Genomic DNA, 15,110 nt, shown 5'->3' with positions numbered 1-15,110 from the left:
TGGCATGCAGATGCAAGATCGAGATTGGAATCTCATGGCCTGTTATGAGTCAATCAGAGGCTGGAGCAACATTGTCAACGTCACCTAGCGCTGCTGCCCTGGAGCGCGTAGGCAAACAACATGCGGAGATTGTAGCGATTGCATCATCAAATTTAACTGCCACCGCATGCAGCAGTAGCCAAAGGCGCTCCAAGTCATTGCATAAATTGCCAGCAAGGAGGAGGCTTTGGCGTCAATGCAGGCTATTGCCTGGTTAGCTTATAAGGCGCCGCAGAGGCAACGCTGCATTCAGCTGTCCATTGGCTAAAATGTTTATGAGATGACGATGCCTGTCGCGCAGCCAGCCCAATGCAGAGCCCTATTCTATTTGTGGTCCCTTCTTTCATAATTTCCATGAGCTACACAAAAATGCAACCTTAATGGCAACAGCCGGAGGCTCAAATACATAAAAAGCGCCGCTTTACTTTACTGGGCTGTCAAATTTTCAAATCAGCCGACACTTTCTTCACCAGCGCTGCTATGTCCTTAAAGGAATCGTGGTTTTTATCCTCCAGCATATTGAATATGACGCTCTCTGTAGTGCAGATCATGCAGCCAATGTCCCGCAGGCGCTGCAAGGCCAAGTCTCTGTCCTGCTTTAGGCGTGAGGCACAACAGTCGGCCACCAGCCAAACGTTGATGGCATTGTTGGTAAGGTCAAAGGCCGTTTGCTCAATGCACACATGTGTCTCCAGGCCAAAGAGCACTGCTGTCTTCGGTTTGCCACCAAATATCTCCTGCATCTTCTTCTGCACAGGCGGCACGTACATGCTGAACTTGGTCTTGGACACTTTGGCACAGGCGTGGCTCACATCCAGCTCACAAACAGTGCTGCCAAGTCGCTCTGGATACTGTTCCGTTACCAGCAGTGGCATGTTTAATATCTTGCCAGCCTCCAGCTAGAAGTATTGATTTTAATACTATTTAAGGCTGCTTCTTATATTTAGCACTTACCAATTTTTTTGTATTTTCAACTAGCGCATCGAACAGTGGTATGGCAGGCTTGAATTTTTCCTGTATATCGCACAGCATAAATAAAGTTTGATTGGCACGTAAGCGATAAAGGCTATGCGCTGCTTTGCTGCTCATTTTTAATTTAAAATTGTAATGTTGTTATTCTAAACTGAATTTGAATTTTACCGCACAGCATGCGCCATCTACCAGCAAATTTAAGTACTATTTCGAATCTATCGATAATTGCGCAGCGGTCACGCTTACTCGTTACTATCAAGTGACTACAGAATAGCAATTCGTCGTGTTTACTTATCTGTAGTCTGGTCACTCTTAACATTTTACTTTGCTTTTGTTTACATAATTTTTGTTTACGTTTTTCTTCAATTTCCATTTCAAATGCTTAAGTGAAATCAACTAAAGTGCAATTCAATATCGCTGTTAAGACCCAAGTGTAAGTGCAGTGCTTCCAAATGCACGTGTGTATGAGCGCCGCTGCAACGTGTCGGCTTTAGCATATGGCCAATGTCAACCACTAGTTGAATGCCGCCTATCCACATGGGGTGTGTGGTACATGTGCTTGTATTTAATGGCCGCACAAGTTTGCTGGCAAGCTACCAACTTAAGAAAATTATGCGCTTGACAGTTGATTTGACGTAAAAGATAGGCCAACATCAGCGTCGACATCGGCATCGGCAACATGGTGCGCGGTGACAAGACAAGCATGTGTTATTATACATACATATGTAAATGCCTAATGTCGCAACGTGCTGACAGCGCTACGACACCGGCATCGCCTTTATCAATTTGCCATAGCTACGGCAAGTCGAATTAATCGCTTAGCCATCATGGCGCGCTCACAAACCCATACAAACACACACATACACGTGTACAAGAACATTTGTAGACTCTCTCGTGCACTCGTTCTTCCTCTCTATCTGTTTGGCGCTCTCTGCTGCCAAGCGATTTCGAATTGGTCGCGGTCCATCGCAGCGCAATCGTTCAGTTGCAAAGAAAGGCATTTGGCTGTCAGACGTCTGTCTGTTGTCTGTTGTTTGTTTGATTGTTAATAGTCGAAATTTCATTTGATTAATATTGATCAATTGATATTTTCATGTTGAAGCTCTGACGCCAGCCGCCGCGCAGTCATAGCGTTTAACGTTTCATATCTCGGTTTGTTGTTGTTTTAATTTAAGTACATAAGCTAATCTACAAATACATATATTGCTTGTTTAACAGTTACAGTTAGTCGCCTAGTACAAATTCGAGCAAGAGTGGGAGAGAGTGATTGAGAGGATGAGCCTGCAATCAATTAAATATCAGCGTGGCAGCTTGGAGATTCTCGATCAGCTGCTGCTGCCTGTGCTGTCCAAGTACGTGCCCGTTCGCGGCGTTGAGGATGGCTGGAAGGTCATCAACAAGATGCAGGTAAGCCCTAGAGTGCAGCAGTCCTTAGAGCACATAAAATCAAGCCATCAATCAGGCGCGAATTAACATTGCCGCTAACACAAGAATGCCCAACAGATTCTTGTCATTTGTCATTCTATAAATAACGTAATTAATATTTGAAAATACATGCAGGCGACACATAAATATTTAACAACAGCAAATAGAAAAAAAAATCAAAAATAGTGTTTGCCAAAAATAAATTGCTTGCCACATCATCATCATAACTAATTACATCTCCCAGTATAAATTATAGCTTGCTATTCAAATGGGCAAATCTTCTGGTAACCCGCTTGCTACTTGGTGGCTTTGGGTGCGCCGTCCGCGCTGTGTATGTTCAACAAATAAAAATCCAACAGAGAGATAATTTCTTGGCTGTTTACTGTAATTTGTTGCCCATTATCACGTGGCCGCCTGCTCTCTGCCCTTATATAATATTAATTTAAAGAGTTTATGAACAGATAAGCGCCGGCCCAGCCCAGCTCAGTCCGGCCCGGCTGCCGGCAGCCCCAGCGGCAGTAAACAATATTATTATTATTAACACATTGTGTTGTTGTTAAACACAAACCGTAATTACATATCTCGCTGTGTTTGCTTTTGTCTTTGCAGGTGCGTGGCGCGCCCGCCATTGCAATTGTAGGCTGCCTGTCGCTGGCCGTTGAGATTCACCCGGAGGAGTTTGAGACCAAGAAGTCGCTGCGTCAGGAAATTGAGGGCAAACTCAATTATTTGGTCTCAGCACGCCCCACCGCAGTCAATATGAAAATTTCCGCCGACGAGCTAATTGCGCTGTCCAACGAGCTGGCCAAGGATGACACAGTCTCTGTGGCAGACATGAAGCAAAGGTAACAACGCAAACGCAAGCGAAGAGCAAATCACACAAGTCGAAGCCCCATCTTTGTTCCCCATCTTATTCAAGATTCCTGCACGCCACCGAAGCCATGCTGGAAAAAGACATTGCCGACAACCGAGCCATAGGCGCCAACGGTGCCAAAACCATACTTGAGCACGTGGCCGAGACAGCCGGCTCAGCGGGAGCAAGTGCCGTACGTGTGCTAACCCACTGCAATACAGGCTCGCTGGCCACGGCCGGCTATGGCACAGCGCTGGGTGTAGTGCGCCATCTGGCTGAGCTTGGCAAGTTGGGTAAGTTGGTCACCTGCTGCGTTTAATAATCTTCAATGAAAGGGAAACGGAACCAACTCTCATTTCCTTTTGCTTTTCCTTTCGACTGCAGAGCACGTCTATTGCACGGAGACACGCCCCTACAATCAAGGTGCACGCCTTACCGCCTACGAGCTGGTGCATGAGAAGCTGCCTGCCACATTAGTGCTGGATAGCATGGTGGCCGCGCTGCTGCGTGTCAAGAACATTGCCGCCGTTGTAGTTGGTGCAGATCGGGTGAGTCGGGTGCAATAGACTTTGGCTGGCATACAAAATTAATAAGTGCGATATTTTGCGATTTGGCAGGTTGCTGCCAATGGGGATACAGCGAATAAAATTGGCACCTATCAAATCGCTGTGGTGGCCAAGCACCATGGGGTGCCCTTCTATGTGGCTGCGCCGCTCACCTCGATCGACTTGCAAATACCCAGCGGCGATCACATTATCATCGAGGTGCGTCCGGATCGCGAGATGACACATGTGGGCGAGCATCGCATTGCAGCGCCAGGCATCAGTTGCTGGAATCCTGCGTTCGATGTGACGCCAGCTGCTCTCATCACGGGCATCATCACAGAGCGTGGCGTGTTCAGGCCTGAAGTGCTAAAAGCTGAGATTACCGCGCTCCAGTCATAACAATAGACTTTTGTAAACTATTGTGTTGAAGATAAACCAATGTACACACACACACACACACACATACACACACACTTAGCTACAAGTACACACAACATACAAACGATCGCATATGTACAATCAGTTATCAGCTGCTATTGTGGGTCGGCTGTGAGCGAAAAATACAATGCACATTATACATACCTCAATACACAAACCGCCGCTTGCTTCTGTTTGGCCAGCTGTTCTTAAAACGCATTTCTCTTTGGCTTTAAAGCTGCGTCAACGCTGCGGGCGGCGCACTAGAGTTCGGCCCGAGTTCATATGGAGTTGTTAACGCTGTCGCTTTTACTGCTGTTGCTGGGATTGCAGCCACCACCGGGCAGCAGTCAGTTTAATGTGGAGAATAACTTTCGCAACATGCAGGTGCGTCTGGCCACAAGCCCTACAACGGCCAGCAGTTTGCACGCCGGTCGTGTGGAAGTTAGCTTTGACTATGGCGAGACCTGGGGCACCATTTGTGCTACAACGTGGACGAAGCGGGAGGGTAATGTAGTTTGTCGACAGCTGGGGCTGGGCTACGCCTCGATGGCTGCTCAGAGCACAGAGTTTGGTGATAGCCGCGAGCACCCCTGGGGCATGGTAGGGACGCGTTGTCGCGGCATGGAATCAAAGCTGGCGCAATGCTTCCGCGAGCCGAGCTATCCCACTGTGTGCAATGCAAGCAATCGCAATATTAGCACTGTGGCTTGTGTCAGTAAATCGCCGGATTTGGAAATTGGTTTGGTGGACATTGAGGTAAGCGCATATTTGGCAAATGTGCCCATGACACAGCTCGCCTGCGCCATGGAGGAGAATTGTGTATCGGCGGATGCGTATGTTATACGGCGTACGAATCCAGCCGGGATACGCAAGCTGCTGCGCTTCTCTGTCAAGGCCTCGAATGTGGGCAATGCAGACATCAGTCCGTATGTCAATTACAAGGATTGGGAATGGCATCAGTGCCACATGCACTTTCACAGCATGAAAGTGTTTGCCACCTTCGACGTGTACAATCATAACTATAAAAAGATCGCCCAGGGCCACAAGGCTTCCTTCTGCCTGATGGACACCGAGTGCAATGTGGGCGTGACCAAAAAGTACTACTGCGGCAACACCACGCAGGGTAAGTTCAGCAGTCAGCAGTCATTTCATTCGCTTGCCATTAATATTGCAATATTGCGTATACGCAGGCATCACCGCAGGTTGCGCGGACGTTTACAGTCATGTGCTGGACTGCCAGTGGGTGGACGTAACTACGGTGCCTGTCAATCAAACGTACATACTGCGTGTGGCGCTCAATCCGGAATACATGCTAGGCGAAATGTCCTTTGAGAATAATGGCGCCGAATGCAAGTTGCACTACACGGGCGATGCGACCAGCACGCGCGTCTCGCACTGCAGGCGCATGCCCTTGTGGCATTAGCAAATAGATAATTATAATACTAATTAGCATAGGCTTCTCTGAGAGAATCGATTAAAGTGATACACATACATTATTATCATCATTTTGTAGTTAAATATGTTTTTTATTGTTGGTTTTGTTGAATGTTTATCTGGTATTCATTATGATCTATAAATATGCCTTTAATTACTATAGATAAATATTTCGGCGCATTTTGCGTTTCGCTTTTGTTTCAGTGTGCTTTTGTGCTAAAAATTCAATTATGCTTTTATCTGACTTGCGCTTTCATCCATTTCGACTGTGTTTTTTGTTTCTCTGCTTGTTGTGCATTCATTTTTGGTTGCTTAATTCAATTGCTTAACTGTTTAGCTGTAGCTCGCTTACAAATGCTGCTAGTTGTGCCAGATAAGTCAATTCAAGTTGCGCGTGGCGTTCGCTTTATGCTTTAAATGGGATTGGGGATTACAATTTTCATTTTACAATAATAAATTCTCCAATTGGTTGCTTTTCAAAGTTTGCATTGCATTTGCATTTAGTTTTAGTTTCATTGAAAGGTGTTGCTAATTACATTAATGCCTACACTACATTTACACAAAACTTAAACACTAGGCTGACGTCTCAATTAGCATTAGCTGGCATCATTGCGTTTGATATTAATTATTGCGTGACAAAAATCAAATATCAATAATCACGGTTCTCCAGATTCTAATGCAGTCATTAAAACTTAAACTTAGGCAACAGAATAATTTGAAAGAGCATTTGACGAAAGCGTAGGAAATTTGTGCGGCAATCAAAATATCTAAAGAAACGAAATGTACATTCATTCTCATATGCGTGTGTGTGTGTTAACATTTACATACATTGAATAGATGTATATATAAGTATATGTATATATGTATTTTTTATATAGATCTATATGTCTGTAAGTATGTTAGGTATTTCATTAAAAATGCATTAAAGTTGTCGAGTATTCATGTCACTTGCTTAACAGCCTAAAACACATGCTAACTAAAAGTATATTGTTGTTGTTTGTTTCTTGTTGCTCCCTTGTAAAAAACATGTTGAGCACAAACTACTTTACAATAATTACATTGTTTACTCTGGCGTTGCCTCTAGATTGCCGCCTATGTGTAGTTGTGTGTGTGTATGTATGTGCGTGTGAGTTTGCGCAGGTATACACATTATTTAATTTATTAATAAGTGGTTAATGTTAAATATATATAAAATAGCATTTGCATTTATAGGTAATATTACTTTAGGTGCTATGACAAACTGATAGCCAATTTGGCTTGCGGCTTCTTATATTCTCATATTCCATACATATGCATGTATATACTATATATGTATATATTTATATTTCAATTATGTTTTACTCTCATAGTGTAGTATTTGCCTTGAAGCTGTATAATTTGCATAATATCCTATGCAATGATTATACCATAAATTAAGTAACGATCCTAACTTGTGCTGCTGTTTATTTTTATGCGTGTTTACTTATGCCTACGTATGTATGTGTGTGTATATTGTATGTGTGTGCGTGTGTGGGTGTGAGTCTTTATGAAATGTGTGTTTTCGCAGTTGCTTGCACTTTTCAATTCAGTTATTTTCATTGGAAAATTCATGCATAAAATACAATTAATACAAAAATTATATGATGCGCATAATTTTGTTGTTTGTTGTTCGTATATTGCGTTGAGTTTCAATTAAGCGCCTTGTACTCTTTGCCAACCATATCGAAAGTCTGCTATGAGTGTGTGCTCGGAGGTGTGGGCGGCTCAACAATGATTTTATGCTATCAGCTCTCGACCGTCGTAGATGACACGCTGTGACTAGTGGTAAGCAGGTGCTCAGGAATGGGTATGGGCTGCGTTCGGGCGGGCTGCTTCTTCTGCAAAAGAAACACACACACATGCAAATATGTAAATAAATTGTGTGTTTAATTTATGTTTTTATTGGCATGATAAGCACCTTGCGCCTGAAGGGAAAGCAGCCAGCCTTATCCGGTTCCGGTACGGCGTTGATTAGCAGATCCGGCGTTGGGCACTCGTCGGGTCCAAAGACGTTCAACTCGCGGAAGCATTCCGTTTCCATCATTTCGTTTTGCCATGAAATCGAAACGGAACCCGTATTGAATTTCGTATAGAAATTGGTATCTGACTCATCGATATTGACACCCTTCACCGTTGAGAATTGTTCAATATCGAGCACATCTTTGGCGTAAACGGCGTGCGGCTGTCAAGGGACAAAAGCGTGGAGCGTTAGTCAGAGATAGCAGAAATATGCAATTGTTGTTGACTTACGTCTGGCACAAAGGGCGGCTCCAGCATGCCGGCCTCCAAGCGGCGCCAGTTGAGTTGCGTCGACTGGAAAAATGGATGCGCCATCACATCCTGTGCACCCATGCGTCCGTTGCGGCAGCCCAGTCGCTGCTTTATTGATTTAGCTAATAGCTGTTGGCACATTGATTTGGCTTCATCACTAAACTTGCTCGAATACTTTTCGGCATCTTCCTGCAGGAGAATATAAAAGTTTCAATATTATGCAAACACTTAATATTAAGTAGTATAAAGTACGCACCTTAACACGTCTGTCCACCTCCTCGCGCTTCACTTTCTCCTTGCGCATGCGGAATGGTGCCTGACCCTCGATCATTTCGTAGAGCAGACAGCCAAAGCTAAACCAATCCGGCGAGAAAGCGTACTTCTCATTATCAATCACCTCCGGCGCCATGTAACCTAAGCAGACAGCAGATTATTAATCAACTGGTTAGTTATATAGAGTTCAGAGTTGCTTACCCACGGTGCCGACGCGTCCGCGCACCATGTCACCCTCTGGTATTTCCACAGCCAGTCCCAGATCCGAGATGCGCACATGACCGTGATCATCCAGCAGTATATTCTCCGGCTTGCAGTCTCTATAGACAATGCCCTGTTTGTGCAAATGGCTCAGTCCGCAGGCCACCTCCGCCGCATAGAAGCGAGCGCGCTCGAGCTCAAAGCCTGGATCGCCGCCCATATTATAAATATGGAATTTCAAGTCGCCACCTGCAATCGAGATTACACTCAAGTGTTATTAACAAGGTTTTCAATTAAGGCCAGCTGGCTCTGCCTTTTGCCATTGGGCATTGTGTGCAAAACTCAATTAGATGATGAATAGCAGTGACCATTGCATTCAACTGAAGCCACATAAAAGCAGCGATTTAATTAAAATGTTGAACTCAAAACTCTGAGGCTGCTGCATTCACAAACAGAATGTATAATTTTAGTGAATGCAAATGGAATCGATGGAATTGATTGCTGCCTGCAGCAAGGATTCAATTAGTGCAGCAATTAGCTATCAAGTAGTCCTAATAGGATAACAGCATGCATACCGTTCATTATGGTCAGCACCAGGCAGAGTGCATCCTTTGTCTCGTATGCATAGGCCAGATTGACAACAAAGGGCGAGTTGATTTTTTGCAGTATCTGCTTCTCGATGAGCACCATAGACTCGCCCTTGCGTTTTTTTATGCGCTTCTTCTCCAGCTTTTTGCACGCATACATTTTACCAGTGGCACGCACCTGCAGCAGCAAAAAATAAACAAAAGAGAGAGAGAGAGCGAGAGAGAGCGAATGCATGAGTATGCGTGATATGTACGTTCCGGCCAAATGCAATTCACCTGACAGGCGCAGACCTCGCCGAAGCCACCCTTGCCGAGCACCCGGTACATGCGAAATGTTTTGTATGTGATGGGCTGGTCCTCCAGCCATTTCCACTGCAAATAGCTGCAAGCAGATTGAGATTAATCAAATACTCGTAATTGACTTGACTTGATTGTAATGGAATGGAATCCATCAGCGAAGCGAGACATACCGATGAAAGTACATGGAGTTTTCAAACTCTCGGAACGGTTCGCCTGCGAGGAATGCCTTGACAGCCTTCATACAGTGGGCAAATATGTCCTTGCCGCCGCTGTTCAGTTTGTTGCGCACTTGTGCAATGAGATCATCGTTGAGCACATCCAGCACCAGTTCATCAGTGCCAAAGCCTATGCGAGAGCCCGAACCCATAGCAGTGACTACTCCGTCGCCGCCGCCACCGCCGCCGCCGCCCTTATCAGCAGCTGCGTCCTGGCTGTCTTCGCATTCAACGCCCTCATCACCATCGCCAGCACCGTTGAGCGCCATGGGCGCATTCTCGCCATTGTGGTTGTGGTGGGAGCTGTCGTGTGACGGCAGCTGCTGCTGCTGCTGCTGTAGCCTCTTGTGATTGCTATTGTTGATGTTGTTGCAATTGTTGGCGGTGGTATTGTTGCAATGTTCAGTCTCAGCTGTTTCAATTGGATTGGCATTGCTGCAGTTGAGCAGCAGTTCTTCTCGCGTCTCCGCATCCAGACCGTCGTCATCCTCATTGCCGTCACCATTGCGCAGCTCATGCGGCGGCTCAATGTTCAGGAAACGTCGACCAATATCATGACCAATGAATATGCGATTCACAATAAACTCAATCTCATATCTGTAGTGAAAAGGAAAGTGAGTAATAGCTTCATTACATTCCGAATCCATTACACAATACTCACTTGACCACCTGATCCAGAAAGCTAATGTAGCGAAAGTAAACGGGCCGCTTGTTCTCACAGAACTGGCGAAAAAGCTCACGACCAATAGGCTGTTGGTCTATCACGTAGCCATAGCTTATATCTGATTAATATAGTGATGATGATTACCGAATTAAAACTGTATAAAGACTTGAGTACTTACCTAATTTGTCTTTCAGGTGGATGCACTGCGATATGTGTGGAAATTGTAAGATTTTGCGCCATTTTTTACTCTTTCCTTTATTGCTATCCGAGCCACCTGCAATGAAGCCAATGAATAAACAATAATAAATAATTGCTTAATAAAATACGCAAGCAACTAAAGTAATTGCCTGAGGAATTATCTATTGTCAACAATTATAAAATTCAATTGAGGACACTGGCTTAGACACGCCTCAGGCTTTGCTTGTTTACAAGCGTCTGTCGGTCTGTCTGCCTGGGCGTCTGCTTGTCTGTTTGTGGGCCAATCAACAGTTGACTTTTGCATGTGTGTGGGCTGTCAATTGGCAAGATGTAATGTTGAGGCAACTTGACACTAGCGTTAGGGATTGGAAGGTGTTTGCTTGCTTTGTTGCCAGGCGATGCGCTGACTGAAACTGTCTATCATCTATCAGTGTCTAAGGCTAGGCATTGTAGCTGCCATTTCCGTTTCAATTTGCAAATAAATAAATAATATGACAAGTGCTCGAATAACTTTTGTTGTGCGTGCTCTAACTATTCGGTGTTTATTGATTGTTGTGGCATCAAGATTCTATTCACATGCACGCTTCAATTAAAATCTCTAAACTGAAGCTATCTGTGGTCATGGATTTGATTTGTGCTGGCCGGCCAAGTGTCTTAATACAAAGAGCAAATCAGAAAATCAAGTGCTCTTTCTCTCTTCCTTTTGCTGCCTCTTGACCGTTGGTCTGTCGATAATAGTAAAGCCATAAAATGTAACAAGAAAATTAAGTGGCAGGACGCACGACACGACGCTGTTGCTGACGTGAAGAAGTTTGCCTGGCGCAAGGACATAAATGTCAAGAGCAGTCAAATGAAGCGCAAACTATGTGCGCATCGTGTGGGTGTGTGTGTGTGTGGGTGGGTATGATGGGGCTACAGTTTCTGTGTGCGAAGGATAAAATCAAAAACCACTGCAAAGCATTTGCAAGCGCTCTAAAGTATGCTATGTATTTTTTTCGCTCTACTTTGTGTTATTTTCTATTTATCAGTCCAGTTACATATTCAATTCTTATTTATTTGCCAATTAGCATTTGAACGGTTAATTTTAATTGCTTGCAAAGCTTGTTAACTTGTTTACTTGCCACACTGACTTTCATGTGAATAAAGTGCAGTCCATTGAAATATGTTTTCCAGTTTTATGCACGTTATGCCAATTAAAAAGTTGAACGCATTAAACGCAACAATTTACTTTTAACAACAACATTCTTGATTAAGCATAGCGCTCTCGCTTTTAATTAAAACATTCTTTCTATGCTCTCATACATTTACATACCGCACATACTGTACACACACACACACACACACGCATAACATAAATCCCCAGCTAGCCCAAGCGACTCGCATTAAGCTCTTGAGCGCTTTAAAACTGATCCCTGTGCCTTAACGTGCAACTCTGGGATGCAGGGAGTGAGCGCTGGGCAGTAAGTGCGTGCGGATTTAATTTAGTGCCAGTGCAATTATGCAAAATAAACTTGCGAAACTTTTACACAACAGCGAGAGCGAGAGCAGCTACAGCAGCTGAAGCAGAATTGGCTGAACGAATTGGTCAGTAAAGTTCTGTTTGAGTGCGTGGGTCGGGGTCGACTGGGGGGAGCGCTGGCTTTTGATTTAGCTTTTGAGCTGAACAAGCTGAAACGTCTTGGCTCAAATGAAATTACAAACAAAAAGTTTTAGCTAAGCCAAGTTGTTGAGAATGAGCCGAGGCAAGTGTGTAAGAGCGCAGCTTAGCGTGGGATGCTGACAGTTGTCAGTTGAAAATGCTGCCCCAAAAGTTCGGCATGTAACAATTAGCGAGAGGCGTGGCTGCTGCCAAAACGCGCGTGTGCTAAAAGCAAAGCCAAGTGAATGAAATTTGCTTGCAAAAGGCTTCGACGCTCCATATCGATGCTATCTAAAGTAATTTAATGACTGATTCGCAAGCTTAAATTCAACTGAGAGTCTAACAAGCTGCAGCTCCTTTAAAACAGTCACACACACTCACACAGACAGTGGGTTGGGCCATTGTGCGCTATTTTTATGACCTTATCGGATAGCGCTGGCAGTTAAGCATTTGAGTTGTAGTTGGCGTTTGCTTCTGACAGCCAAAGTTCAGCTGCCTGCTGCTGCTCGAGAGCAAGAAGAGGAAAAACACACTCTCAAACGAATTCAAACTAAAATGAAAATACAAGAACAAAAAAAAAAGAAAAACAAATTTACAAAAGTTTTTGCAATTATTAGACGAAGCGGAAAAGAGCAACAGCGCTACATTCCAATGGCCTCAATGATGGGGGAGGGACGGGGGAATGCTTGTTGGGGTGGGCGAGCAAAAAGTCAAGAAAACATTTTTATAAGAAAATACTCGTAAATCGTGCTATGCAAGTTTATTTTTTCGGTCTGTCTCATTAGAGCAGCGAAGCTGAAATTTCTTCAGCGACGTGCCTGACTGACATATGTGTGTGTGTGTGTGTGTGTGTGATGCATGTGTGTGTGATTGCGAGCAAATAAAATGTCTATAAAAAATATATATTAATGAAGACACAAGGCTAATTTGTGGCTGATGGTTTCTCTAATTAAAACCAATCAATGAGAAAAATTGCGTCTGCTTCCGTTGCTCAGTCAACACTACCACCACCCCCTGGCCCCCTGTCCACATGGCCTTCTTCTCAGTTTGCCTCAAGCTGTCTGCATATCGACTGACTACAAATGCAATTTGTCAGTTGCCAACGCCATCCGGCCACTGCAACGATGGCGACTAATTGAGCAGCCAGTCTGGCGACGAGCTAAAGCTAAAGAAAATCCACAAACACACACACACACACTCACACACACACACAGAGAGGGACAGTGACAGTTGTGTCCTGCGACATTTTTTATTTATAGCTCAACAAGTTGTCACTAGATTAGCGCGTGTTTACAGTCACAACAAGCGACTGATGAATACTTATAGATCATGGGGCTTGCGGTCAGCTTTAGCTTCAGCTTCGGCCTCCGCTTCAGGCATTTGCTTTGAACAAAATTTATTGACAAGCATTAAAACTTTTGGCCCGCAACTTTTGACAGTTGTCGTCCGTTCGTAATTTTACGCTGAACGCCGCCGCCACCACGTGACATAATTTATAAGTGTCAAATTGTTGACAACTCTGCCCGTGCCCGTGCCTGTGTCTGTGCCTGTGAGTTTGGCTTTTATTTTTGCCTCTTCATTTTTCTCTACGCGTTTAATTTAAAGCCATTTCTCAGCGTGATGAGTAGGGCCAAACGGGCGAGGCGACGACCCACACTTAGCTCTAATTATTTATGTGCCACAAGACAAGGCGCGGCCCTGAAGTTAAATGTACGTTAATAAGCAGAAGCCCAAAGGACAATGGCAGTGCCTTCAATTGAGCTGCAGCTTGGATTTCGCCAAAAAGTTTCAACTGCTGTGCGTATACGCAATATTCATCTCCAGGGAAACAGAAGCAGCAGCAAGTTGCAAGCATAAATAAGCTGACAGGCCGCAGCTTTAAGTAGCCGCAAAGCCTATTTTGTGTTGACATTAAAATTACTGCAAATTATATGCACAAGTCGACTGCCGACTGTAATCTATTTTTATCAGTGCTTATTACTTTCACTCGAAACCTTTTGAAAAATCAACAAAAACGCATTTGTCATAATACTTTGTATCAAAAAAAAAAAGAAATTCGCAGAAATTTTGCTAATGTAAAACAAACAAACAACAAGCAGACAGAGACTGCATAACAAAAAGACAATGTGTGGGCTGATTGTCACGTCAGATGCCAGCCCATTTACCTACAGCAAAGCAAAACGTATATATGCATATATATATAATTAATTGTTACTGTTAAAAATCCATAAATATACAAATAACAATAAAGCCATAATGGTAGAGCCCAGAATACAAAAACAACACTTGACTGGCATATGCATATTTGATTGCGTTGCGTATGTTTGTGCTGCTTTAAAGGCTCGACAAATTGCGCATACGCCGCATCGGACTGAACTGCAAGAGATTTAAGCAATTAACAGAGCAGAGTCGTAAAATGCAATTTATAACAACAGAGCAACTAAAAATCATTAAGATTAATGCGTGCCAGGCTAATAAAACAAACACGCAGCACATAAAACAAAAGAACTCGAAATTGATAAATTAAAATTCCACACACAGAGCAATACAAACAATATTATATGGTATATATAGTATATATATTTTTTATTTGGTATTCAGCGGAAAAATAATAAAACGCAAATACAATAAATACGCTTTAGATGAACAACGTATCTGTGCAAAAATGCAAATTGTGGAGGCCACTTGACAGAGCGATAGTTAAATTAGTCCAACTGCCTATAAAACAGCGGGATGCTCTCGCTCTCGCTCTCTGGTTCTGGTTCTGGTTGTGGTTCTGGCTCTCGGTCTGGCTCTGCAGATGGTAAATAAAATGTTTTATTGCTTTACTTGCGCGGCATTATTAATTCGTTTCAATTTTTTTTGTGTCTTGTTGCCTTAGGCCGCTTCGCTTTCGTTTCGTTGCGTTTCGTTTTGCTTTTCGTTCTTACGTTTTTATTTCGGCTTCATTTATTTGCCAGCGACATCATAATGGCGGCGCACGGAGATTTCATAATGGCGGCCGGTCTTTAAGGACAACTTTAGTATTCCCTATAAGCATTATTATTATCTAACCA

At 43.8% G+C, this 15,110-nt stretch overlaps 4 protein-coding genes across 5 annotated transcripts in view; 2 read left to right on the top strand and 2 right to left on the bottom strand.

The window, feature by feature from the left end:
- Positions 1–340: 340 nt before the first annotated feature.
- On the bottom strand, positions 341–1,189 carry LOC108602436 (isochorismatase domain-containing protein 1). Its single transcript, XM_017990557.1, has 2 exons — positions 994–1,189; positions 341–938 (listed from the first exon to the last, which is right to left on the bottom strand). The coding sequence occupies exons 1-2, from the start codon at positions 1,126–1,128 to the stop codon at positions 477–479; spliced, it is 597 nt and encodes a 198-aa protein (XP_017846046.1). The 5' UTR covers positions 1,129–1,189; the 3' UTR covers positions 341–476.
- Positions 1,190–1,356: 167 nt separating this feature from the next.
- Positions 1,357–4,437, top strand: LOC108601722 (methylthioribose-1-phosphate isomerase). Of its 2 annotated transcripts, none has more exons than XM_017989639.1 (6): positions 1,357–1,444; positions 2,230–2,418; positions 3,046–3,281; positions 3,356–3,582; positions 3,674–3,837; positions 3,907–4,437. In XM_017989639.1, the coding sequence occupies exons 2-6, from the start codon at positions 2,287–2,289 to the stop codon at positions 4,231–4,233; spliced, it is 1,086 nt and encodes a 361-aa protein (XP_017845128.1). In that variant the 5' UTR covers positions 1,357–1,444; positions 2,230–2,286; the 3' UTR covers positions 4,234–4,437. The 2 variants fall into 2 exon arrangements, with proteins under 2 accessions (XP_017845128.1, XP_017845129.1); XM_017989640.1 differs by lacking the exon at positions 1,357–1,444 and adding an exon at positions 2,044–2,163.
- Positions 4,438–4,525: 88 nt separating this feature from the next.
- LOC108601723 (lysyl oxidase homolog 2) lies at positions 4,526–5,716 on the top strand. The gene is made up of 2 exons (XM_017989641.1): positions 4,526–5,377; positions 5,445–5,716. The coding sequence occupies exons 1-2, from the start codon at positions 4,537–4,539 to the stop codon at positions 5,675–5,677; spliced, it is 1,074 nt and encodes a 357-aa protein (XP_017845130.1). The 5' UTR covers positions 4,526–4,536; the 3' UTR covers positions 5,678–5,716.
- Positions 5,717–6,555: 839 nt separating this feature from the next.
- The window catches only part of LOC108603236 (G protein-coupled receptor kinase 2), a 42,901-nt gene continuing 34,346 nt past the window's right edge, over positions 6,556–15,110 (bottom strand). The window contains exons 3-12 of the mRNA XM_017991856.2: positions 10,396–10,491; positions 10,215–10,335; positions 9,509–10,150; positions 9,315–9,420; positions 9,027–9,216; positions 8,452–8,700; positions 8,234–8,391; positions 7,957–8,166; positions 7,625–7,888; positions 6,556–7,544 (exon numbers count right to left, since the gene is read on the bottom strand). Coding sequence (XP_017847345.1) covers positions 7,452–7,544; positions 7,625–7,888; positions 7,957–8,166; positions 8,234–8,391; positions 8,452–8,700; positions 9,027–9,216; positions 9,315–9,420; positions 9,509–10,150; positions 10,215–10,335; positions 10,396–10,491 — 2,129 coding nt within the window. The 3' untranslated portion in view covers positions 6,556–7,451. The remainder of the gene's footprint in view (positions 7,545–7,624; positions 7,889–7,956; positions 8,167–8,233; positions 8,392–8,451; positions 8,701–9,026; positions 9,217–9,314; positions 9,421–9,508; positions 10,151–10,214; positions 10,336–10,395; positions 10,492–15,110) is intronic.

Source organism: Drosophila busckii, chromosome 3R (genome assembly GCF_011750605.1).
Source record: "Drosophila busckii strain San Diego stock center, stock number 13000-0081.31 chromosome 3R, ASM1175060v1, whole genome shotgun sequence".
NCBI lineage: Eukaryota > Metazoa > Arthropoda > Insecta > Diptera > Drosophilidae > Drosophila > Drosophila busckii.
The sequence above is the reverse complement of the archived record's forward strand: the minus strand, read 5'-3'. Positions and strand labels throughout refer to the sequence as shown.

Bases quoted from the DNA above. Each gene is read 5' to 3' on its own strand.
- LOC108602436 (XM_017990557.1), bottom strand. From the start codon at position 1,128: ATGAGCAGCAAAGCAGCGCATAGCCTTTATCGCTTACGTGCCAATCAA. The intron at 939-993 runs GTAAGTGCTAAA...CAATACTTCTAG, and splicing joins TTGAAAATACAAAAAAATTG to CTGGAGGCTGGCAAGATATT.
- LOC108601722 (XM_017989639.1), top strand. From the start codon at position 2,287: ATGAGCCTGCAATCAATTAAATATCAGCGTGGCAGCTTGGAGATTCTC. The intron at 2,419-3,045 runs GTAAGCCCTAGA...TTGTCTTTGCAG, and splicing joins AGGTCATCAACAAGATGCAG to GTGCGTGGCGCGCCCGCCAT. The intron at 3,583-3,673 runs GTAAGTTGGTCA...TTTCGACTGCAG, and splicing joins GGCTGAGCTTGGCAAGTTGG to AGCACGTCTATTGCACGGAG.
- LOC108601723 (XM_017989641.1), top strand. From the start codon at position 4,537: ATGGAGTTGTTAACGCTGTCGCTTTTACTGCTGTTGCTGGGATTGCAG. The intron at 5,378-5,444 runs GTAAGTTCAGCA...GCGTATACGCAG, and splicing joins CTGCGGCAACACCACGCAGG to GCATCACCGCAGGTTGCGCG.